Consider the following 25,367-nt stretch of genomic DNA (forward strand, 5'->3'; position numbering starts at 1 on the left):
TAACATTCACAAATTTATTTGCCAACAGTGGTTACTCTTTTACTTGTTTCAGTCATTTGACTGCAGCCATGCTGGAGCACTGCCTTTAGTTGAGCAAGTCAACCCCGGGACTTATTCTTTGTAAGCCTAGTACTTATTCTATCGGTCTCTTTGGCCGAACCGCTAAGTGACGTGGACATAAACACACCAGCATCGGTTGTCAAGCAATGCTAGGGGTACAAACACAGACACATCACACAAACACACACACACACACACACAAAAAAAAAAAAATATATATATATACACACACACACATATATGACGGGCTTCTTTCAGTTTCCGTCTACCAAATCCACTCACAAGGCTTTGGTCGGCCCGAGGCTATAGTAGAAGACATTTGTCCAAGATGCCACGCAGTGAGACTGAACCCGGAACCATGTAGCAAGCTACTTACCACACAGCCACTCCTGCACCTATGTTAAATATCAAATATTCATAGTTGTAATTGACAATAGCAATGATGTGTTGATGACTTGCTGGTAGTTGGCAGTGTGTGATTTGTGCATTCAGCTGACAGAGAGGAAGAAAGGTTTACGTTGTTCCTTTCCATTCAGCTGATGCTATGCTGTGCAAGAAGCTAATTGCTCCCAGTTGGAGGTTTGTCAACCAAAGAGAGAGAGAGAGAGAGAGAGAGATAGAGAGAGAGAGATTGTCTCAGTTATATAGGTATGGCCCAGAAATAAATAAAACCTAAATCAACAGACTGAGCCTTCCATGACTAGCAATGGTCTCTGGGGGTCAGGTGTTTCTCATTAATCACCCAGTGTGGAAATAAAACTGAAAGGAATCAGATAGTTGTCTGACAAGGAACAAGTGTGTAGATTTGGTTTCAAATATCAATTAGGCCGGGCTAAGTGGACTCCTAATGTATGTGTATATATATATGCAACAGGCTTCTTTCATTTTCTGTCTACCAAATCCACTCACAAGGCTTTAGTCAGGCCGAGGCTATAGTAAAAGTCACTTGTCCGGTGTGTTACACAGTCAGACTGACCTCAGAACCATGTAGCTGGGAAGCAAACTTCTTACCACACAACTATACTTGTGCATATTTAATTCTCATTTTGATTTTTTGTTACTTATTACAAAGTTCTTAAAATTCCTAGCCTATAACCATTTTGTAAAGCTAGTTAGTAAGAGTAGAATTAAGCCAGTGACAAATATTTTGTTATTTAAAAAAATACATGGAAAGTGAATCTGACAGATTTTGTGAGTTAAAAGATTGCAAAACTTGCTCTTCAATGATGAAAATGTTTCACTTTCAACTCACCATTTCAAATCAAGTTACTTGTTTGACAAGTACAACACTAAAAGTTAATGAAGTTTTACCAAAAACCTGAATGTACTAGTTTCTCTATACAATATAAATTTATTCAAATTTATTAATTTATTTCAGATAACGTGAAGAGGAAAGGAATATTTTAATCTTTCTCTTTCCCTCTCTACTCTCTCTCTCTCTCTCTCCATTATTGCTATCCCTCTTTTTGCATTGCATATATGGTTGCAGGTTTGGCTGTGTGATAAGAAGCTTGTTTCCCAATCACTGGTTCCAGGTTCAGTCCCACTGCTTAGCACTTCAGACAAGTGTCTTTTACAGTAGACCTGGACTGACCAAAGCCATGTCAGTGGATTTAGCTGACTGGTAGACAAAAACAGAAAGAAGCCTATTGTATATATGTTTGTCTATATGTGTGTGTATTTGTGTCTCTTTGTCTTGACATTGCATGATAGCTGTAAATGAGTGTCACTGTCATATAAGCAGTGTCATTCATTTCCAATATTCTGTGAGAACATGTTTGGCAATGGGGAAATATTACTTTCCTTGGAAACTGGTAAGTGTTGGTGACAGGAAAGGCAACTGGCCATAGAAAATCTGCCTCAAATAAACACCATCCAACTCCTGCAAGCATAGAAAAGTGTACATTAAATGAGGATGATGACAACAATGATGATGATGATGATGGTTGTAGTAGTGATGGTAGTGGAGGTGGTGATGATGATATACATAAACGTGCAACATAAACGTGCACTTCCATATACACACTATAAATAAAAAATGAATACAAAATTCATTTTAAAGAATATATAACTGTGAATTATTGAACTGTTAACAGCAAGTACAGTTTCAAATCATTGTCTTATTATTTTAGTAGGCTGACACTTTTTACTTGTAATGTCTACTTCATAGACTGCTACTAAAAAAATAGGGTTTAAAAAAAGAAAAATGTTCTTATCCTAATTAATTGCTTGGTATGAATTAATAGATATCATTGCAGAATTGTTGCTTGTGCAGATTCAAATAAGTACCAGTTGAATATTGGAGTCAATGTAAACGACTGGCCCCACCTCCCCCAAAATTGCTGGCCTTGTGTCAAAATTTGAAATTATTATCATTATTGTTAAGGTGGCGAGCTGGTTGAACCATTAGCATGCCAGACAAAATGCTTAGCGATATTCTGCCCGTCGCTCCATTCTGAGTTCAAATTCCGCTGAGGTCGACTTTACCTTTCATCCATTTGGGGTTGATAGAATAAGTACCAGGTGAACACAGGGGTCAATGTAATCGACTATCCCCTCCCCCCAAATTGTGGCAAAATTTTAAATCATTATTATTATTACTATTTTGCTTTTTCTCTTGTATGCCATCAAAATGACACTGGGGTAAAATATATGAAGCCCATTATACCCATCATGACTACCCGTCTGATAAGGGTACACCAGGCACATGCATCACAACCATATCTGCATGACATGGTGATCTCATATCAAGATAAACAGCACATGACCTCGCAGGTGGGACCCAGTTGGAATTTTCTTCAGGTCGAGTAGCCCATCCCGCTCAAAAGGTCCCTGAATAAGGTTTGTTTAAGAATGTTGAGCAAAACACCCATGTTTCCGAAGGTGAATTATTCAAACCCCAAAGAATTCCTCTCAACACATAGCTATGATGCTCCCCCACTACTTCTGCTCATGATCAGAGATGCACATATCGTCAGCCACCAAGGGACATGCTCATCTGGTTAAGGTCAAACAACTGACAAGCAAATCTGTGGTATTAAGCAGAATATTTGCTGTAGCCCATTATTTATACCAAGACAAAACAATGTGCATGATAACACTTCCAATCAATTAAGATCAGAAGCCATGAGATCCACTGCCTGGTACTGCATCCGGGCATTTATCATCATCATCATCATCATCATCATCATCACCACCACCACCACCACCACCACCACCATCACCATCACCATCATCATCATCATCATCATCATCATCATCATCATCATCATCGTTGTTGTTGTTGTTGTTGAGTTAGCAAGCTTGCAGAATTGTTAGCAGGCCAAGTAAGATGCTTGGCAGCATTTCATCTGTCCTTATCATCAAAACACTACCACTACTGCTGCTTCTGTTAGTAATCAAGATAATAATGGTTTCTCATTTTGACACATGGTTAGCAATTTTGAGGGAAGGTAAGACAATTACATCAGCCATCCCCCTTCCCTACGGTTCAGTTGGTACTTATTTTATCAACCCTGAAAGGATGACACAAAGTTGACCATGGCAGAATTTGAACTTAGAACATAAAAACAGACAAAATTCTGCCAAGTATTTTGCCTGGTGTACTTACAATTCTGCTAGCTTGCCGCTTTAATAATAATAATTCTTTCTACTGGAAGCACAAAGCCTCAAATTTGGGGGAAGGGATTAAGTTGATTACATCAACCCCATTGCATAACTGGTACTTATTTAATCAACCCTGAAAGGATGAAAGGCAAAGTCAACCTTGGTGGAATACCGCTTATGATTTCGTCCAGCATGCTAACAATTCTGCCAGCTTGCTGCCTATAATAATAATAATAATAATGATAATAATCCTTTCTGCTAAAGGCACAAAGGAGGAGACTGGCCGATTAACCCCAGTGCATAATTGGTACTTATTTAATCAACCCTGAAAGGATGAAAGGCAAAGTCACCCTCAGTGGAATTTGAACTCAATAATAATAATAATAATAATAACAACAACAATTTCAAATCTTGGCACAAGGCTTGCAATTTTGGGAAAGGGGGCTAGTTGATTACATTGACCAGAGTGCTTAACTGGTACTTATTTTATTGACCTCAAAAGGATGAAAAGGCAAAGTTGACATCAGTGGAATTTGAACTCAGAATGTGAAGACAGACGAAATTCCGCTAAGCATTTCGTCTAGCGTGCTAACAATTCTGCCAGCTCACCACCTTCAATAATAATAATAATTTTGATACAAGGCCAGCAATTCAAGGGGCGGGGGTATTTGCTATTACTGATAACCCTAGCATTTGACTGATAGTTTATCTTATTGACCCTGAAAGGATAAAAACAAAAAGTTGACCTCTATGAGATTTGAACTGAGAATGCAAAGAGCTGAAAAGCATCACAAGGAATGTTTTTTCTGAAAAGCATCACAAGGATTCTGTCTGCTCACTGAATAATAGTTTCTGATTCAGGCACAAGGCCAGCAGTTATCTGATACCATCAACCCAAATACTTATCTGCTATCTTTTACTTATTTCAGTCATTGGAATACAGCCATGCTGGAGCACTACCTTGAAAAGTAAATTGACTCCAGTGCTAATATCTTAAGCATGGAACCCATTCTATCAGTCTTCTTTGCTGAACTGCTAAGTTCCAGAGACATAAACAAACCAAAACCAGTTGTCAAGCAGTGGAACGTGGACAGACACAAACACACACACACACACACACACACACACACACACACACACACACACACACACACTAATCTATATGCATAAATGATGGGCTTCTTTCAGTTTTCATCTACCAAATACCCTCACAAGATTTTGGGGTAGCTCAGAGCTATAGTAGAGAACACTTGTTCAAGGTGCCATTCTGTAGGACTGAACCTGACAACATGTAGTTGGGAAGCAAACTTCTTACCACACAGCCTCAGCTGCACCTATTTTATTTCATCAATCTTAGAGAGATGAAAGACAAAATTGTCCTCAGTGAAATTTGAACTCAGAAGGAAAAGAACAAATGCCTCAAGATGTTTTCATTTTTTTCGCAACACTCTAACGATTTTTCCAGTTCACACGCTTTGATGGATTTTTTTTTTTGTCTAGATACAAGGCCAGCAGTCTTGAGGAGAAGGTTAGTTGATTCCATCAACTCCAGACTGGTACTTTATTTCATTGGTACTTCCAAAAGGATGAAAAGCAAAGTAAAGAGCTGACAGTAATACCAGAAAGCATTTTTTTTTAAATGCTTTAACAAGACACAAGGCTACATGATTTTGTGGAAGAGTGTTGTTGATTAAGATCAACATCAGTCTTTCACTGATACTTATTTTATCAATCCCAAGGGGAAAGTGTAGTTAATTAAGATTGACTGCAGTACTTGCTATTTCTAAACATCAAAGGATGAAAGGTGCAATTGACTTTAGTGGGGTTTGATCTTAGAAGATAGGGTGATGCACCAAAATACTGTAAGGCATTTTGTTCAACACTATAATAATTTTATAATGCTACTACAGCTGCTTCTGTTACTACTACTACTACTACTACTACTACTACTACAGCAGCAGCAGCAACTACTACTACTACTACTACTACAACAGCAGCAGCAGCAACTACTACTACTACTACTACTACAACAGCAGCAGCAGCAACTACTACTACTACTACTACTACTACTGCTACTATAATAATAGTTCTTTCTAATTTTGGCATAAGGCCAGCAATTTTGAAGGGAAGGATAAGTCAATTACACTGACCCCAATTACACTGACTCTGAAAGGATGAAAGACAAAGTTAACCTTGGCAGTATTTGAGTACAATGTAAAGAGCTGGAAGAAATACCCTTGAACAATTTCTTTTGCTTGCTAACAATTCCGCCAGCCTTAACAGCTTCAAATTTTGATACAGGACCAACAGTTTTGTGGGGAGATGCTTAGTTGATTTCATTGATCCTAGTACTCAAGTAATACTTCATTTTATTGACCCAAAAAGATAAAAGGCAAAGTTGACCTCTGTGGGATTTGAACTCATAACATGAAAGAAATGTCACGAAGCATTTTTGTCCACAACACTAACAATTCTGCCAGCTCTACAGCAACAATGACAATAATAATAATTTCAAACATAAGCATAAGGCCACACATTTCTATTTATAGGCACAAGGCCTGAAATTTTGAGGGAGGAGGAAAGTCAATTACATCGATACCAGTACATGACTGGTACTTAATTTATCAACCCCGAAAGGATGGAAGACAAAGTCAGCCTTAGCAGAATTTGAACTTAGAATGTAAAGATGAACAAAATACTGCCAGCTTGCTGCCTTAAGTGGTTTATTAATGATGGTTTGTATCATTGGTACCTGGCTACAAAATGTGGAGAGGAGGATACACTCAATTAAAAAGACACTAGTACTTAATTATTACTTAACTTGGTACAGGATGGTTCTCTTAAACCCAGCAACCTCAGGACCTGGCCATCACCAGACTATGGGGAAATGCCAGAAAATTGAAATTTTCCTTTAAGGGGAGTTCCTACATAAATGTAATCTTGTTATCCTATTTCACATAAAGATATCAAAGCTTACAACAGGAAATAATACAATTAATAACACTGGTCAACAAGTATTTTTCATCAAGCATATGTCAAGGTGTACTTAGTGTAGTTTTTAATGCTGATCTCAAATATACAATTAGATTTTTGACATCACGTACAGTTTTCAAGATGAGAAAGTTTTTGGGTTTTAGCTCATGCATTATATAGAAATTCCAATTAATGATGTGTATGCATGTATTTCATCTACATCATGGAAACATATCTTTAAAGTAAACTACATTATTCATTGCTGCATAGTTCAGATGCAATATTTCATCATCTTAAATTAGCCAATCAAGTTTTGTCTGGTGAAATAGGTGTTTTAACATCTCAAATTGTCCAGTCATAATTGGTCTGGTGAAATATTTCATCATCTCAAATTCAATATAAGTATAATCGTTTGTATCTGTTTCCTTACTTGTTTTACAGTGTTAACAATGTCAAGACAGTGTAGAAATCGTCCTGATGTGTTTTGTTATGTCTGTGGACAATACTTTGACTGTTGTCTTGGAAATCAGGATGAGTTATGGGCACCACATTTTATCTGCTCAGCTTGCTCAAATGGCTTACGTGACTGGTTCAATAATAAGAAGTCCATGCCTTTTGCCATTCCAGTGATATGGAGGGAGCCAAAAGATCGTTTTAATGACTTTTGCAAAGTAAATGTCTCAGGATTTTCTCTGAAGAATAAATACAAAATTGTGTATCCCAATTTAGATTCTGCAATGAGACCTGTGTCTCACAATGGATGTTTGCCAATTCCAGTTCCACCAGACGATAGTATTGAAACATCAGATGATGATGCTGACTGTCACAATAGTGTTGCTGAGGAAGATTATGTGGCTGATGATAGCTTTGAACCTTGGAAATTTTCCCAAACTGAACTGAATGACCTTGTCAGAGACCTATCCCTCTCAAAAGATAAAGCAGAACTGTTGGCATCAAGACTGAAGAAGTATCTGTTAGAGCACGGTGTTCATATAACTTATTTTTGGCAGAGAAATGTGGTTCTACAAATGTGTTTTTTTGTTAAAGGTCCGCTTTGCTTTTGCAGTAACAGAATTTTTGAATGTTTATTACAAAATCATGAGACTGAAGAGTGGTGTTTGTTTATTGTTTGTTTGTTTAACGAATGTTAAAAGCTGTACTTCCCCATAATGGTAATTTGAAGCCTTCCATTCCTATTGCACACTCCATTTGTCTTCATGAATCATATGAGAATATGGAACTTTTATTTCACATCATTGCCTATGAAAGATACTCATGGAAAATATGTGGAGATTTAAAAGTCATTGGAATGTTAATGGGAATACAGTCAGATTTCACAAAATACTGTTGTTTCTTGTGTCTATGGGATAGTCAGGCAACTGACAGACATTATTCAGAATCAAACCGGCAGACAAGAACATCATACCAGCTGGGGCTATCAAGAATACACCTCTTGTAGATCCATGTAATGTCTTATTGGCATCCTTTGCACATAAAGCTTGGACTGATGAAACAGTTTGTAAAGACACCAAGGAAGAGAAACGCCAGAGGGTTTGAGTGTATTGTAGAAAAGTTTCCCAAAATCACACAGGCAAAGTTGAAAGAGGATATCTTTGTTGGACCCCAAATTAGACAATACTCAAAGATGTCCGCTTCAAGACAACACTGAATGAACTAGAACTGCTTGCCTGGAATGCTTTCAATTAGATCTGAGAGAATTTCTTGGGCAACAAGAAGGCAAGAATCTTCTGAAATATTACTCAGCAATGAGTTGTCGCATGTCACTGAAAGTTCACTTCCTGGACTCCCATCTGGATTTCTTCGCAGATAACATTGGAGCAGTGCCTGATGAATATGGTGAAGGATTTGACCAGGACATTAGTTGTTCTAACTTTGTCTGACTCATTTTATGTTTATTCACTCTTTGTAGATTGATAGTGATGATTTTTAACTCAATAAACTCATTTACTTTCCAAAAATAATATGTCCTTATTTATTACATTAATGATTTCATATATACCAGTACCGCCTGACTGGCTTTCGTGCGGGTGACATGTAAAAGCACCCACTACACTCTCTGAGTGGTTGGCGTTAGGAAGGGCATCCAGCTGTAAAAACTCTGCCAAATCAGATTGGAGCCTGGTGTAGCCATCTGGTTTCACCAGTCCTCAGTCAAATCGTCCAACCTATGCTAGCATGGAAAGCGGACGTTAAACGATGATGATGATGATGATGATGAAATATGTAAATATTTGCATGTATCTACTGAAAAACTGATATTTGCTGTTTATAAATGGAGGGAAAGTTTGAAATCAGCATGAAAAATTAGTCTAAAAAAGTTGGTTTGCATTCATAATGTATCTAATTTTGTTGACCAATATAATGCTTACAAACATCAAGTTCAAAATTCATGTATTTTCAAATTATTCATGAATTAACCAAATGAGAAGAGTTAAATAGAATTAACATATCCAGGACTGGTTGTTCTCTTCTTATTCTAATAATGCATTTTTTTAACTCATGTCTTGTTATTCATTCTGGGTTACATCATTAACATTACACTCACTGAATTGAAATCCATTCCTTATTAGTAATCCTGTCAATCTACAAGTTTATGACACATTGTCACATTAATATTCGACCACCAAACATAGCAACAATTTTCCCCCAGCATTTCCAATATTTCCTTTTCCAGCAGTATTAGGTTTTTAACACATGATTTTAGGTTGAACAGGTTCAGTCACATTTAGATATCCTAGGAATCAGAGCTGAACTGGCAAAAATGGCAGTTATTCAAGTTCTGATGCTGATATGACAGAAGCCTTACAGAACCTGTTACTTAAGCACTTGATTTATCTTGCTTGGCCGAACTGAATTACCTGATAAACAATTGTACTAATAACTTGTTCGGAAAGAAATAAGACGAGAAATATTTCTAATTTTCCAATCAACTATTGCTACAATTTAGAGTCAACACTTTCCGTGAAAATTTATTTTGAGAAATGCTTCTTTCATGACAGCTATCTGATATTTATCCTGCTTTGACTACTACAGATGAATTCCTTTTACCTAAGCTGGCAGTCCAAACCGACAATTTTGTGGAAGTGCAAAATCTGATACTTGCTAGTTTTATCACTTTCATTTATAGGAGACATTTATCAATTTGCTGGATCTTCTGATCTCAAGTTGAGCCCAAATGACTTAAACCCTTGACATTCATTTCACCACAGATTACACTTATCCAGACAATCTTAATCTTGGTACAGTTTTAACTGAAAAGAATTATCAACGAAAAGAATTATCCATCTTGCAAGGTCCCAGAAAATGATAAAACTACGAGAATAGATGAGGCAACTCTCACCAGCAACCATTTCAAGTATCACATATTGTAAGGTAAATAATCAAAGTAAAATTTCTTAGATAGTTGTGACTTTGATCCATGCATTAATTTTTCTTTGTATTTTCAGCATTTATAATCAGAATAGTTAATTCTCAAAGTAGTAAACTGATTCTCACTCAGTCAAAAATCTCAGTTTACTCCAAGTATTTCATTACACCACTTAAGGATAATTATCATTACACGTACTGTTTCTGATTATTCTGCTTTACATCTTCTTTTATGTGTTTCACTCATTGGACAGTGGCAATGCTGGAGTATTGCCTTGAGGGTTTTTATTAAGCAAATCAATCTCAATACATATTTTTCTTTTTAATTTTGGTACTTATTCTATCAGTCTCTTTTGCTGAACTACTTACTATGTTACAGGGACATAAACAAACCAACACCATCAAACAGTGGTGGGGATACAAACACACATATACATGCATATACACAATAGGCTTCCACACTGTTTCCATCTACCAAATTTATTCACAAGGCATTGGTCAACCTGAGGCTATAGTAGAAGACACTTGCCTAAAGTGGGACTGAACCCAAAGACACATGGGTGCAAAGCAAGCTTCTAACCCATACTGCCATGCTTACAGTAAACTTTTTAAACATATTTTAATCTTTTATCATTTGATAAAAGATATTGTATGACCAAGTAATAAATCTATCCATTCACTGTGTTCACTTGTATCAACAGTCTTCAAATAATGCATAGTTCATTGAGCAAAGGTTTCCATATAAGCCAACTATACTACCTTTAGAGAGGAAGAATTTGGGAATATTCTTAATAAAGGATATTAGCAGCTACCAGTATTAGTAACTACTAATATCGTTTATTAAAGATTTTCCTTAACTCTTCCTCTCTGAAGATAGTATGGTTGGCATCCATAGAAATCTTTGCTCAATGACCTATGGATCACATGCACAGCTATTCTAGAAACTGTTGTAAGAGACTTTATCCATTGTTTTTTAACTTCTTGATCCCTTATTTATTCTAGCTACTCTGCAATTATGTTTGAATTATAAGTTACACACTCTAAAGTGATACCACAGGTTTTACTTGTTCATTCTTCCTTTCTAATCTACCCATTCAATAATGAACCACTTGTAGCCATCCTTTGCTAGGTGGCTTCAACACTACCTTTGCTTTTGATGCAGTTCAAGTCAGAGTTTTAGTGGCAAACCACCTCAAGCACTTATTGTACATACCTATTACATTACATCATCAGATGGAATTATCTATCTATATATATAAAAATGAGAATGTGTGTCTGTGTGTCTGTGTGTCTGTCTGTCTGTGTGAATCCCTAAAACTCGAGAATTACGCAACCAATTTCATTCAAATTTTACACATGCCTTACTTAGGGTTCCAGTTGTGTTTTAGTCAAAATTTTTTAAAACTTCTTGCAGAGTTCGAGCCCACGGCAACATAATATCTCCTCCACTATTTAAGTATTACGTGTCAAAAGTGAAACAAAAACACTCATATCAAATACTTTCACTTTAAAAATGAAACTATTCCACTAACTGAAACAATCACATTTCGATACTGTAATGACAGATACTTTCACAGAGAGAGAAAGAGAGAAAGAGAGAGACAGAAAGAGAGAGACAGAAAGAGAGAGACAGAAAGAGAGAGACAGAAAGAGAGAGACAGAAAGAGAGAGACAGAAAGAGAGAGGGAGAGATGTATATGTATACATATACATGTATATGTACACCATTTCGATACTGTAATGATAGATACTTTCAGAGAGAGAGAGAAAGAGAGAAAGAGAGAGAGAGAGAAAGAGAGAGAGAGAGAAAGAGAGAGAGAGAAAGAGAAAGAGAGAGAAAGAGAGAGAGAGAGAGAGAGAGAGAGAGAGAGAGAGAGAGAGAGAGAGAGAGAGAGAGAGAGAGAGAGAGAGAGATGTATATGTATACATATAGATGTATATGTACAGGTATATGTATAGATATAGAGAGAGAGAAAGAGAGAGAGAGAGATGTATATGTATACATATAGATGTATATGTACACGTATATGTATAGATATATATATATATAGATCTATATGCATACATGTATATGTATACATATGTGTAGATGTATATATATATATATATATATATATATATATATATATATATATATATAGATGTACATGTAATATGTACATATATACATACATACAGATATCTATACATATATACACCCATCACACACACATACACATGCACACAAACACACACATTAGTCATTTGTTTTCTTATCCAAAACTACGTCAAAAGTACTGAATGGATCTTTATGAAATTTGGAAATTATATTCTTTGCATAACGGCCATAACTCCCATGAAAATTCATATATTTTTGATGTTGATGAAATTTTAACCCGAACATAACAGATGAGCATTATTTGTAAATCAACGGTACAACAGTGTAAGACTACCCTTTCAGATATACTTACATTGTGATTTCTGCAATGTGGTGCATAAATTGTCAAGTAAATGAGCCGCATCTTTGCCTCCACTGATTCACTTGCAAAGTGTTGAGTAAAATTATTTCGTTGCAGACCTCCGGCCATTTTGTTCTGTTGTTAATTCTGTAGATGACCTCAAACACAAAGTCTTTCCCAACTTTAAACAAAACTACCAAAATCACAATTGGCTATGTGAAAGAGCAATATTAACTCCAAAAAACGTAGCTGTTACAAAAATTAATCAACACCTGATGCATTCTCTTCCCGGCAATCTTCAAACTTACAAGTCTGTTGATACAGTTCCAGATACAAATGAAGTGGTGAACTATCCTCCTGAATTTCTCAATTCGTTGGAGCCTCCAGGACTACCTCCCCACATATTATCACTTAAAGTTGGAACGCCTGTTATGCTGCTCCGCACTCTGGAACCACCAAGACTTTGCAATGGAACACGACTCGTGATAAAGAAAATGATGTCACATGTTATCGAGGCTACCATTCTTTCTGGATGTGCAAAAGGGGATGACGTCTTTATTCCAAGAATTCCTCTTACTCCATCAGGAGCAGACATTCCTTTTACATTCAGAAGACTACAATTCCCCCTTCATGTGACTTTTGCCATGTCCATAAACAAATCTCAGTGTCAAACACTGTCTGTAGCTGGTCTTCTCTTGGAAGAGCCCTGCTTCTCACATGGACAACTGTATGTTGGCTGCTCAAGAGTGGGCAGCAACAAAAAACCTATTTGTATATGCTCCACAAGGGAAAACAAGGAACATAGTTTACAACGAGGTGTTATAATCACAACAGCAAGAAAGTATGTACATGATCACCTTCTTTTACGAAACTTCATTGACTTTCATATATTTATATTGATATACATATATATACATGTGTTTGGGTGCGTGTGTGTATATACATCTCTATATATAAAGATGATGCATAGTCTAGACGGCGTTTTTAGATTTCATTATTCTCTTTAATCCGGGCAACGCCGGGTATTTCTGCTAGTATATATATATAAATATATATATAGTTATGCTATATTCCGTTAGGAAGGCAGTAGAGTACAGTATAGAGTTCATCCACCTTCAGAATTACCCAGTAGTATTGGTGGTAGTATTATTATATACTTCCAAGTTTAAATTTGGGCATTCATCATGTGTGAATATAATATTGAAGAAATCGAAGTCAATTCCTACAATTGTTGTGTCGAAACAAGTGTAGCGAATAATAAACAAATGTCCAACTGTACTCTTTCTTCTTGACTCCAATTTCTTCAATTATATATATATATATATATATCATCATCATCATCATCATCGTTTAACGTCTGTTTTCTATACTAGCATGGGTTGGACAGTTCGACCGGGGTCTGAGAAGCCAAGAGGCTGCACCAGGCTCCAGCTTGATCTGGCAGTGCTTCTACAGCTGGTTGCCCTTCCTAACACCAACCACTTCGTGAGTGTAGTAAGTGATTTTTATGTGCCACCGGCACAGGGGCCAGAGGAGGCTGGCAACGGCCACGATCGGTTGGTGCTTGTGAGAGTATGTGGTTATGTATGTGTGTTTAGCACCAAAAAGGCTCAGAAACAGTGTATTTGCAAGAAAAACAAATTTGATTTTCAAAATTTGCATCCCAAAGACAATGTCATCTGTATATAATAAAAAAGAAAAAAAATTTGCTTCAAGAAATAACTCCACTTTTAGATCGACAACTCTCCTACTCTCTAACTGTCTCCATGAATCTATCTCTCTCTATTATTTATCACACACTTTATTACTCTCTCTGTATGTGTATTATCTATCATACATTGGTTTCATTTTGTTTAAAACTTTGTCTTCCAATGTTTATTTACATTTTATCACAACTATTACACACAAATCTTGTTTTCTGATTGGGTAAAAATGATCAAACTTTAAATCTCTGTTTCTAACATTTTTTCCGGAATAAATGAATCACACTCTTGGATTCAGCATGAAAAAGTACATCAATATACCAAATTTGAAAATTTTCAAAATCTGTAGCAGCTACACAGAAAAGGTGTCTATCTCTTTCATTTTTCACTTTTCTCATGGTAAACTGTCTTCTCTTGATACATCTTTACCACGCTCTCTCTCTCAATCTGTATAAAAGTATATTATATTCATGCTGTATGCATGTGTGTAAGGATTTTTATTAGGGTGACAGATTGATTTAAAGAAGGATCTAAATGATAATCTATTTCAGTAGCATACTTTTCTGTTAGTAGATATGTTTTTCTTACACACACACACACACACACTTACTTGGTGGTGGAAGATTAAAAATTCAAATTACAAAATTTTTGTTGTTGTTGCTTAAATCCCATCAGCCAGATCATCATTCCATAAAATGTGTTTATGAGGAGAAATACATGTCAGAGTGACAAAGAAACAATGAAGGTATCAAGTGGTCATTGGATATGCAAGAAGCAACAGCTAAGTCTCCCTCAAATCGCACACCTTTTCATCTGAAAATTATTTTGAAATTTTAAACAGAAATAAATTGCAGATTTGAGCTGTTCGTATTTTCAAACTAAGATTTAAAAAAATAGCATTTATGGGTGTGGGGATGGAGTTAATGGAAAATTTAAAAAGATTTCACTATTGTTTTTGGATTACGTTTCATTTTCTGTTTGAAAATAAAAGAAGTGGAGATTGTGATGGTGATCGCTGATTTCCAAATTTCTTTTTTTTAACCTTCAAGGTTTCTCCTATCCTTTTTAAATACGTAGTACAAGAAAGAAAAAAAAAGGGCTAAAATTGGTACTGAGTAGGGGAGGGATTTGAAAAAAATTCATAAACTTTTCAAAATTTTAAAATTTTTTTACTGAAAAGGTGCCTCCCATTATTTATAAGTGCATAGTACAAAAGAAAGATTGGATAAAATCGGTCCAGAGGTGGTGGGGATTCATAAATTCTCAAAATCTTTCATCATTTGCAAGAAGTTGAAAAAAAGTTGAAAAATGGAGAGAATCCAACTTATGTGGGTGTGCTATTCCAAAAGTCTGCCAAGGTATTCCATCGTGAAAATTACCTGGCAACGACGGGATAATCAGCTGACGGGATAATCAGCTGACGGGATAATCAGCTGACGGGATAATCAGCTGATATATATATCTATATATATAAAAATGAGAATGTCTGTCTGTCTGTCTGTCTGTCTGTCTGTCTGTCTGTCTGTCTGTCTGTCTGTCTGTCTGTGTGAATCCCTAAAACTCGAGAACTACGCAACCAATTTCATTCAAATTTTACACATGCCTTACTTAGGGTTCCAGTTGTGTTTTAGTCAAAAAAAATTATTAACTTCTTGCAGAGTTCGAGCACACGGCAACATAATATCTCCTCCACTATTTAAGTATTAAGTGTCAAAAGTGAAACAAAAACACTCATGTCAAATACTTTCAGAGAGAGAGAGAGAGAAAGAGAGAGAGAGAGAGAGAGAGAGATGTATATGTATACATATAGATGTACACGTATATGTATATATATATATATATATATATATATATATATATATATATAGATCTATATGCATACATGTATATGTATACATATGTGTAGATGTATATATATATATATATATATAGATGTACATGTAATATGTACACATATATACATATATACATGCATACAGATATCTATACATATATACACCCATCACACACACATACACATCCACACAAACACACACATTAGTCATTTGTTTTCTTATCCAAAACTACGTCAAAAGTACTGAATGGATCTTTATGAAATTTGGAAATTATATTCTTTGCATAACGGCCATAACTCCCATGAAAATTCATATATTTTTGATGTTGATGAAATTTTAACCCGAACATAACAGATGAGCATTATTTAGAAAATGATGTCACACGTTATTGAGGCTACCATTCTTTCTGGATGTGCAAAAGGGGATGACGTCTTTAATCCAAGAATTCCTCTTACTCCATCAGGAGCAGACATTCCTTTTACATTCAGAAGACTACAATTCCCCCTCTTCAAATGCTTTCACTCCACTCTACACCTTTGTTCACCATCCAACTCGAACTGAAGCAAGGGTTCTATGTTTTCTGGATCCATTCCAAGTGACTTCATAGTAGTCCTTATGCTGTCCTTAAACCTTCTTTTAGATTTACGCTGATAGCGTTTCCCCTCTGTAAGCTCACCATAAAACAGCTGTCTCAGCATGCATTCATCTGCCATTCAAATAATATGGCCACACCATCTCATTTGGTTTCTCAAAATCATAGCTTTAATTGAGGTGATACCTGCAGATGCAAGGACATCTATGTTTGGAGTAAAAGAACTCCATTTAATTTTTAAAATGCGATGAAGGCATTTTTGGTGCAATTGTTCTAACAATTTAAAATTCCTTTCATAACAAGTCCAAGTTTCACAACAGGGATGGTAAGACAAATACATGGTAAGGAATACAACAGGGATGGTAAGACAAATGATTTGTAAAGAGCCAGCTTTGTATTCTTATTTATATGTCGCTGGCACCAAATGCATGGCTCCAAGCCACCAAATGCTTTTGCTGCCCTTTGAATTCGCAGCTGTATTTCCGTATCAAGATTTCCATCATTTTGAACAGAGCTTCCAAGGTAGATGATTGAATCGACAACCTCAAATAATTTACACTTTACAAAAATTTTAGATGGGTTACAAACAGCACTACATGCAGGTTGATGCATTACAACTGTTTTTTTTTCAAGTTGATGATCAAGCCAAAATCACCACAAGCCAAGTCAAATGCAGATACAAGAGATTGCAGACCTGTTTCAGAATGACTGACAAGATCGCAATCGTCAGCATACAAAAGTTCCCTAATGAGTGAAGTGAAAACCTTCGTTTTGAATTTCAGTCTGGTCAGATTAAAACCATTCCCTGTTGTTCGATATTTTATGTAAATACCCTCCTCAGAGTTTTGAAAAACATGTGACAACACAATAGCAAAGTATATTGCGAAGAGAGTGGGTGCATCAAGGTCTCCTTACTTTATTCCATTTTCCATGGCAAAAGATTCAGAGAGCCTACCACCAAAGTTAACTCTAGCTTTCATATCTTGATGCAAAGCCCTTATCATGTTTACAAATTTTTCTGGGCAACCTATTTTCCTTAGAATTAGCCACAGAGCATTTTGATTAACAGTACTGGATGCTTTGTTCAAATCAACAAAGCAATGGTATAGAGCAAGATTTTGTTCAATGCACTTTTCTTCTAATTATCTGACAGTAAAGATATAATCAGTTGTGCCCCTGGAGGAACAAAAACCACAGTGAGACTTAGATACTATATTTGGAACTATGAAGGTATTTAGACATTCTAACAAAATGTGGGCAAGTACCTTTCCAACCACAGACAAAAGCGAAATCCCACGAAAATTACCACACAGATCCTTTGGCCCTGATTTATACAAGGAGACAAAAATGGCATCAATCCAGTCTTGAGGCACTTTCTCAGTTCTCAGAGTTTAAAGATTTTGTCACCCCCATATTTCAAGACTTCTGCACAGATTCCATCAGACCCTGAAGACTTATTGTTATTCGGCTTATTCACAGCTAAATAAATGTCATTTAGTGTTGGTTCAAATGCCAACTCTTCTATAACTGGAAGGTGTTCGATTTTTTCTATCGTCCTCATGTCAGCAGATGATGGTCTATTCAAAAGTGCAGAAAAATGTTCTACCAGTACTTATGAATAGAAGTAGTGTCAGTCAGAAGCAAATGTCTATTTGCTGTTCTCACTGGGAGCTTTTGAAGAAGATTTTGGGCCATATACCTCCTTAACATAAGAGTACAAACCCTTGGCATCATTTCTATCAGCTGCTTCTTGTGCCCCTTTTGCTCTATCATTCAACCATTCCTGTTTAATTTTCCCTTTCAGCTTTCTGTAAGCTTCATTTGAATTGGGGTTCAAAGATTGAGAAAGAAGTGTATTGCCTAAGTTTTGTTTTTCTAAAATTAGATCATGAATTTCTGCTGGTCTATCTGAGACCAGACACTGGACTTATGTGATTTAAATCCCACTGACGAACTTGCAGCCTGAAATACTTTTGTTTTGAAATCTTCAGATAGATTGTTTGGGTCAAGATTGATACTTTCTACAGCATGGTGGAATCTTTGCAGGCTGCTTGATAATTTAAAGTTTGTAGCATTTTACTTTTTGGGTACCTTAGGACGAGACTGTCGATTTTTAGGCATTATCGAAAAATCTATTTTTCCAGCTCTCTGCCCCTCTCATGGCCTGAACACTAGAAACGTCTTTCATATCACATTTTCTGATCAGAATATAATTTATGAGATGCCAGTGCCTACATATTGGGTGCATCCAGACAGTTTTATATTTATTTTTCTGCTTAAACAGAGTGTTAGTAACAACCAGATTATTCTCAGTACAAAATGTCAAAAGAGCTACTCCATCTTTATTACATTTTCCAATCCCATGTCGACCTAAAACAGGCCATGAAACATAGTTCTTTCGAACTCTTGCATTGAAATCTTCCAATATGACCAGCTTGTCAGAAATTGGTACTTTCCTCAATAATTGTGCTAGATCATCATAAAATTGTCCTACAGTTTCATCAGAGTGTGACATTGTTGGTACATAAATACTGACAACGGTAAGAAACCTACCTTTTGTCAGTTTGATACGGCATGACATGATCTGTTCAGATATATCACTTGGAAATTCTGCAATGGAGGATACTAGTGTATCCTTGAAAGCAAACCCAACACCAGATTCTCTACGTTGACCCCAAGGTAGGCCTCTCCAAAAGACAGTATATCCATAAGTAGGTTCATTTACTTGACTCTCACCAGGGAGACGAGTTTAGAGAGTGCAGCTATATCAAGGGAATACTTCTTGAGCTCGCATGCAATAAGTGCAGTACGCCTTTCTGGCCTCTTGTTGAAATTATCATCAAGAAATGTGCGCTCATTCCAACAACCAAAATTCAAAGGATGTTTATTTTTACTTTTTCTTGAAGATTATTTGACCACAGTGGCAGGATGACAACCGGATCCAGCCTGTGATACACTGGAACACTTGTCAAGCCAGACCTGTTCCCCTGACATTCTCATATATATATATGCATATTACTTGTTGTGTCGCTTCAAGTTGATTCCACTGCGTGCTGTGAAGAAAAAGTTGTACAGTGTATAGAAATAAATCACACACCTCTTGATCATGAGAAGCAGTAAACTAGAGTCTTCTTGAAATAATGAGCCTTACTATCACCTAAGTCTCTTTCTCTTGTTAAAAGCACATCCTTAACATTGCTTGGACTGCATTCAAACATCTGGCTGTTCTCTTTAAAGTTAGAAGATACATCACTTGAGGACCACAATGGAATAACTCATGTCTGGAACAGTGCTGCTGTTGCATCCACAGACGATTGTATCCAGAAAAGGGCCCATCCAAAAAAATTTGGCATTCTCATTCCACTCTCCACTTTACCACCTCTTACCAGCCATGTTATTTCACACCCCACACCAAGCACTGCACAAACCACTACATCCATTCTTTCTTTTGGCCATCTGCAATTTCCTCCCCGCTTATGTCATTCCTGCTGGTTTTAGGTTGCAAAGATTCAAGAGAAACATTAATGGCAGTAATCTCACCACACTTGAAAGGCCTGCCAAGGCTACAGGCACTGCTATTTCTTTTAGATCCAGCAAGTAATATATACATACTGATCAACTGAGAATGCACAGGAGAGACTGCAAGTTCAAGAACATTCTAACAGTGATGTAGCGAGAGTGTGTGCCAGCCTGAGTAGCCTTTGAAATTTCTACCTCAACCACTGGGCCCCCAAGCTTACACAGGCTTATTCAATAGATTCAAAAATGTTGCCCCCAGAAAAGCACTGCCTTGGTGAACCACTCCTCAACTTTTCTATCCTAGCTATGTTACTGCTCCTTAGGTTTATCGCCCTTTTTCCTAGGTTGACTATGATCTGATCTTTTCTGGTAACAGGATGCAAAAGTTGAATTGAAAATGCTCGAAGGTGAAACGGACATCAGAAAGTATCTCATCTGATATGTTTATATTCCACTAATCCGCAGCTCTGGACTGGTTCTTTATCAACCATAAATATATTAAAAGCAAAGTTTATGTTGGTGGGATTAGAACACAGAGTTCAGAGAGCTGGAATAAATATGGGTTTCAGTTTTTGGCACAAGACCTGCAACATTGACATCCATGGTACTTATTTTTTCGACTCTGAAAGTATGAAAGGCAAAGTCAACCCCAATGGTATTTAAATGCAGAACGTGTGCTAACGATTCTGCCAGCTCGCTGCCTTAGTCTGAATAAATATTGGCTTCAAATTTTGGCATAGGACCGACAATTTTGGAGGCGGGAGTAAGTCGATGTAATTGACTCCAGCACTCAGTTGGTACTTATGCTATCAACCCTGAGGAGAAGAAAGGCAAAGTTGACCCTAGTGGAATTTGAACACAGAACATAGGGCCAGAAGAAATGCCGCTGAGCGTTTTGTCTGGCATGCTAATGATTCTACTCATGCACCACCTTAGTCAGAGTAAATATTGCAAAGCACCATCGCTTCTAACTACCATCACAATGTTGACACACGTGTGCATGTACACACTATGTATGTATGAGAGAGCAGCATGTCATCAAAGTGACTCTGGGGTATAAATACATGAAGCCCAATATACTCATCATGACTGCTCATCTGATAAGAGTACACCAGACATCATAACCATATGTGTGCGACTTGCTGTGACCTTATATCAAGATAAACATCACATCACCTTGCAGATGGGGCCCAGTTAGAATTTTCTTCAGGTCGAATAGCCTATCCCAGTCAAAAGGTCCCTGAATAAAGGCTGATGAAAGATAATGAATGAAACACCTATGGTTCCAGAGATTAATTTTTCAAACCACAAAAAAAATCCTCTCAAAACATGGCTGTGATGCTCCCCCATTACTCCTGCTCTTGATTTGAGATGCACATATCATCAGCCACAAAGGAACATGCTCAACTGGTTAAGGTCAAGCAACCAACTAGCAAATATATGGTATTGAACAGAATATTTTCTGTAGTCCATCTTTTACACTAAGACAAAATGTGTGAAAGTTAATACTTCCAATCAGTTAAGATGAGAAACCATGTATGTATGTATGTATGTATGTATGTATGTATGTATGTATGTATGTATGTATGTATGTATGTATGCATGTATGTGTGTGTATCTATGTATACACATATATGTATATTATATATATATATATATATTATATATATATATATATATATATATATACACACACCAATATCTATCTATCTATCTATCTATCTATCTATCTATCTATCTAAATATATACTTTATCAATAAAGCTGCAAAAACAAGAAAAGATCCCAAAATCATCCCAAAACTGTTACTCAGAGTTTCACATTCCCGTTCGTCGGACGTGTAACTCAGAGTAACAGTTTTTGTGATGTTTTTGCAGCTTTATTAATAAAGCATAATACTCTACCTCTGGTAGTCGAGTACTATTTTTTTTCTACCTTGTTACACATTTATGTGCTTATTCAGGTGTATCTAAATATATACACACATACATACACACCTGCAAGCACATACACACACGCCTACGCACACACACACACACACACATATGTGTATATATATTTGTATATTATATATGCATAGGCGGAGGGATGGCTGTGTGGTAAGTAGCTTGCCTACCAACCGCATGGTTCCGAGTTCATTCCCACTGCGTGGCATCTTGGGCAAGTGCCTTCTACTATAGCCTCGGGCCGACCAAAGCCTTGTGAGTGGATTTGGTAGACGGAAACTGAAAGAAGCCTGTCGTATATATGTATATATGTGTATGTGTGTTTGTGTGTCTGTGTTTGTCCCCCAACATCGCTTGACAACCGATGGTGGTGTGTTTACGTCCCCGTAACTTAGCGGTTCGGCAAAACAGACCGATAGAATAAGTACTAGGCTTACAAAGAATAAGTCCTGGGGTCGATTAGCTCAACCAAAAGGCGGTGCTCCAGCATGGCCAGAGTCGAATGCCTGAAACTAAGTAAAAGAGTAAAAGAGTATACACACATTTACGTACGCGTACATTGAATGTATCATAGATATTCTCAGAAATACACATGCATTCATACATGCATGTTTGTATTACGCGTGCGCACCCCCCCACCCCAAAGTGGATGTGTGAAAGTATGAATGCATAGAAAGACTAAAGATTTCCGAATTATGTTTTTGAAAGGACAGTGTATAAATATAAATATGTATTATATCATAAGCACAATATATTTATGTGCATCCTATATGAGTACGTGTGACTAATTTATAAGCTTTCAAGTTCACACGCTCATTAAGTTTATTTATCTATTTTGTCCACTAATTTTCTCTAATAAACTCAGCCGAAAACCTGTTTAGCGTGGGCTTATTTCTACTGACAAGGGGACGACCACACTTCTTTCACTTGGCCGACAACCAAGCGCCGGATGAACACATGTTGCGATTCCCTTCCATCTCTATCTCAATTTCTCTCTCTCACTTAATTTATGCCAATTATTTATGATATACTTATGATAGTCAGTCATATATTTGTTATATATATGTTATTTACGCAAGTAAATGATATTATCTAATACCATAATTCAACCATACTCTAGTTGTTCTTACACGCATTTTTTATATTGTTGTAATATCTTTGGAAATTCAACAATATCAAAATTCTGATCGATAAGAAAAAACAACAACAAAGATTAGATCATTCCTCTTTGTAAAATAAACAAAACTTTCATTCGAATTTATCTTGGTGAGGGAAAGAAATATCTAGAATGGTACGGAATCAGTCGGAATCTTTTGAAGTGCCATTGGGCGATCAGAAATTTCAAAGAGGTTTCGTTACGAATGGCAGTCAAAGAAAAACCCGACACAGCACGCAAACAGCTCTTGTCGCGATGTCAGCATCTGTTTGGACTGGAGGATCCACCGCATATGATGCTTTTGGCCGAAACCGTGATGACACTATTTTAACTCTTGATGGATTCATGTCTGGTATGTGCATGTTTTACTAAAAATTTCATTATTTGCATTTATTGTTGTTGTTATTTAACCCCAGATCAACCCCGATTGAGCGGGCCTTTGGTCAAAAACATTCTTGCCGTGAGCACCACGCAAAACGTGGAATCCATTATATCCATTATATCTCTCCACTTTCTTACCTAATAATATTCGATATTTGTATAGGATATTTATTAAAGAATTATATCTTCAAAATATAATATACTAGCAGAAATACCCGGCGTTGCCCGGGTTAAAGAGAATAATGAAATCTAAAAACGCCGTCTAGACTACGCATCATCTTTATATATAGAGATGTATATACACACACGCACCCAAACACACGTATATATATGTATATCAATATAAATATATGAAAGTCAATGAAGTTTCGTAAAAGAAGGTGATCATGTACATACTTTCTTGCTGTTGTGATTATAACACCTCATTGTAAACTATGTTCCTTGTTTTCCCTTGTGGAGCATATACAAATAGGTTTTTTGTTGCTGCCCACTCTTGAGCAGCCAACATACAGTTGTCCATGTGAGAAGCAGGGCTCTTCCAAGAGAAGACCAGCTACAGACAGTGTTTGACCCTGATATTTGTGTATGGACATGGCAAAAGTCACACGAAGGGGGAATTGTAGTCTTCTGAATGTAAAAGGAATGTCTGCTCCTGATGGAGTAAGAGGAATTCTTGGAATAAAGACGTCATCCCCTTTTGCACATCCAGAAAGAATGGTAGCCTCGATAACGTGTGACATCATTTTCTAAATAATGCTCATCTGTTATGTTCGGGTTAAAATTTCATCAACATCAAAAATATATGAATTTTCATGGGAGTTATGGCCGTTATGCAAAGAATATAATTTCCAAATTTCATAAAGATCCATTCAGTACTTTTGACGTAGTTTTGGATAAGAAAACAAATGACTAATGTGTGTGTTTGTGTGCATGTGTATGTGTGTGTGATGGGTGTATATATGTATAGATATCTGTATGCATGTATATATGTATATATGTGTACATATTACATGTACATCTATATATATATATATATACATATATATACATCTACACATATGTATACATATACATGTATGTATAGATCTCTATATATATATATACATATACATCTCTCTCTCTCTCTCTTTCTCTGTCTCTCTCTCTTTCTCTCTCTCTCTTTCTCTCTCTCTCTCTTTCTCTCTCTCTCTTTCTCTTTCTCTTTCTCTCTTTCTCTCTTTCTCTGTCTCTCTCTGTGAAAGTATCTGTTATTACAGTACTGAAATGGTGTACGTATACATCTCTCTCTCTCTCTCTCTCTCTCTTTCTGTCTCTCTCTCTCTCTTTCTGTCTCTCTCTCTCTCTTTCTCTCTCTCTCTCTCTCTCTTTCTGTCTCTCTCTCTCTCTTTCTGTCTCTCTCTCTCTCTCTCTCTCTCATTCTCTCTCTCTCTTTCTGTCTCTCTCTTTCTCTCTTTCTCTCTCTGTGAAAGTATGTCACTACAGTATCGAAATGTGATTGTTTCAGTTAGTGGAATAGTTTCATTTTTAAAGTGAAAGTATTTGACATGAGTGTTTTTGTTTCACTTTTGACACGTAATACTTAAATAGTGGAGGAGATATTATGTTGCCGTGTGCTCGAATTCTGCAAGAAGTTAATAATTTTTTTGACTAAAACACAACTGGAACCCTAAGTAAGGCATGTGTAAAATTTGAATGAAATTGGTTGCGTAGTTCTCGAGTTTTAGGGATTCACACAGACAGACAGACAGACAGACAGACAGACCGACAGACAG

General features: G+C 36.6%; 1 protein-coding gene and 1 long non-coding RNA gene across 3 annotated transcripts in view; one reads left to right on the forward strand and one right to left on the reverse strand.

The window, feature by feature from the left end:
* The window catches only part of LOC128248748 (uncharacterized), a 63,816-nt gene continuing 38,449 nt past the window's right edge, over positions 1-25,367 (reverse strand). The window contains exon 2 of the long non-coding RNA XR_008264940.2: positions 1-1,942. This is a non-coding gene — a long non-coding RNA (uncharacterized LOC128248748). The remainder of the gene's footprint in view (positions 1,943-25,367) is intronic.
* LOC106881506 (formin-like protein 3) overlaps positions 9,309-25,367 on the forward strand; it is a 91,844-nt gene continuing 75,785 nt past the window's right edge. The window contains exon 1 of one of the 2 annotated variants that reach the window (XM_089358697.1): positions 9,309-10,032. Coding sequence is in view for 1 of the 2 variants with exons in the window: in XM_052970744.2 (XP_052826704.1) it covers positions 23,347-23,566 (220 nt within the window). In the remaining variant the exon portion in view is untranslated. Of the gene's footprint in view, positions 10,033-22,983; positions 23,567-25,367 lie in introns of those variants that run through there. The other variant, XM_052970744.2, reaches the window with a different exon arrangement.

The sequence above is a fragment of the Octopus bimaculoides genome, chromosome 1, assembly GCF_046866305.1.
Source record: "Octopus bimaculoides isolate indiv1 chromosome 1, ASM4686630v1, whole genome shotgun sequence".
In the NCBI taxonomy this organism is placed as follows: Eukaryota; Metazoa; Mollusca; class Cephalopoda; order Octopoda; family Octopodidae; genus Octopus; species Octopus bimaculoides.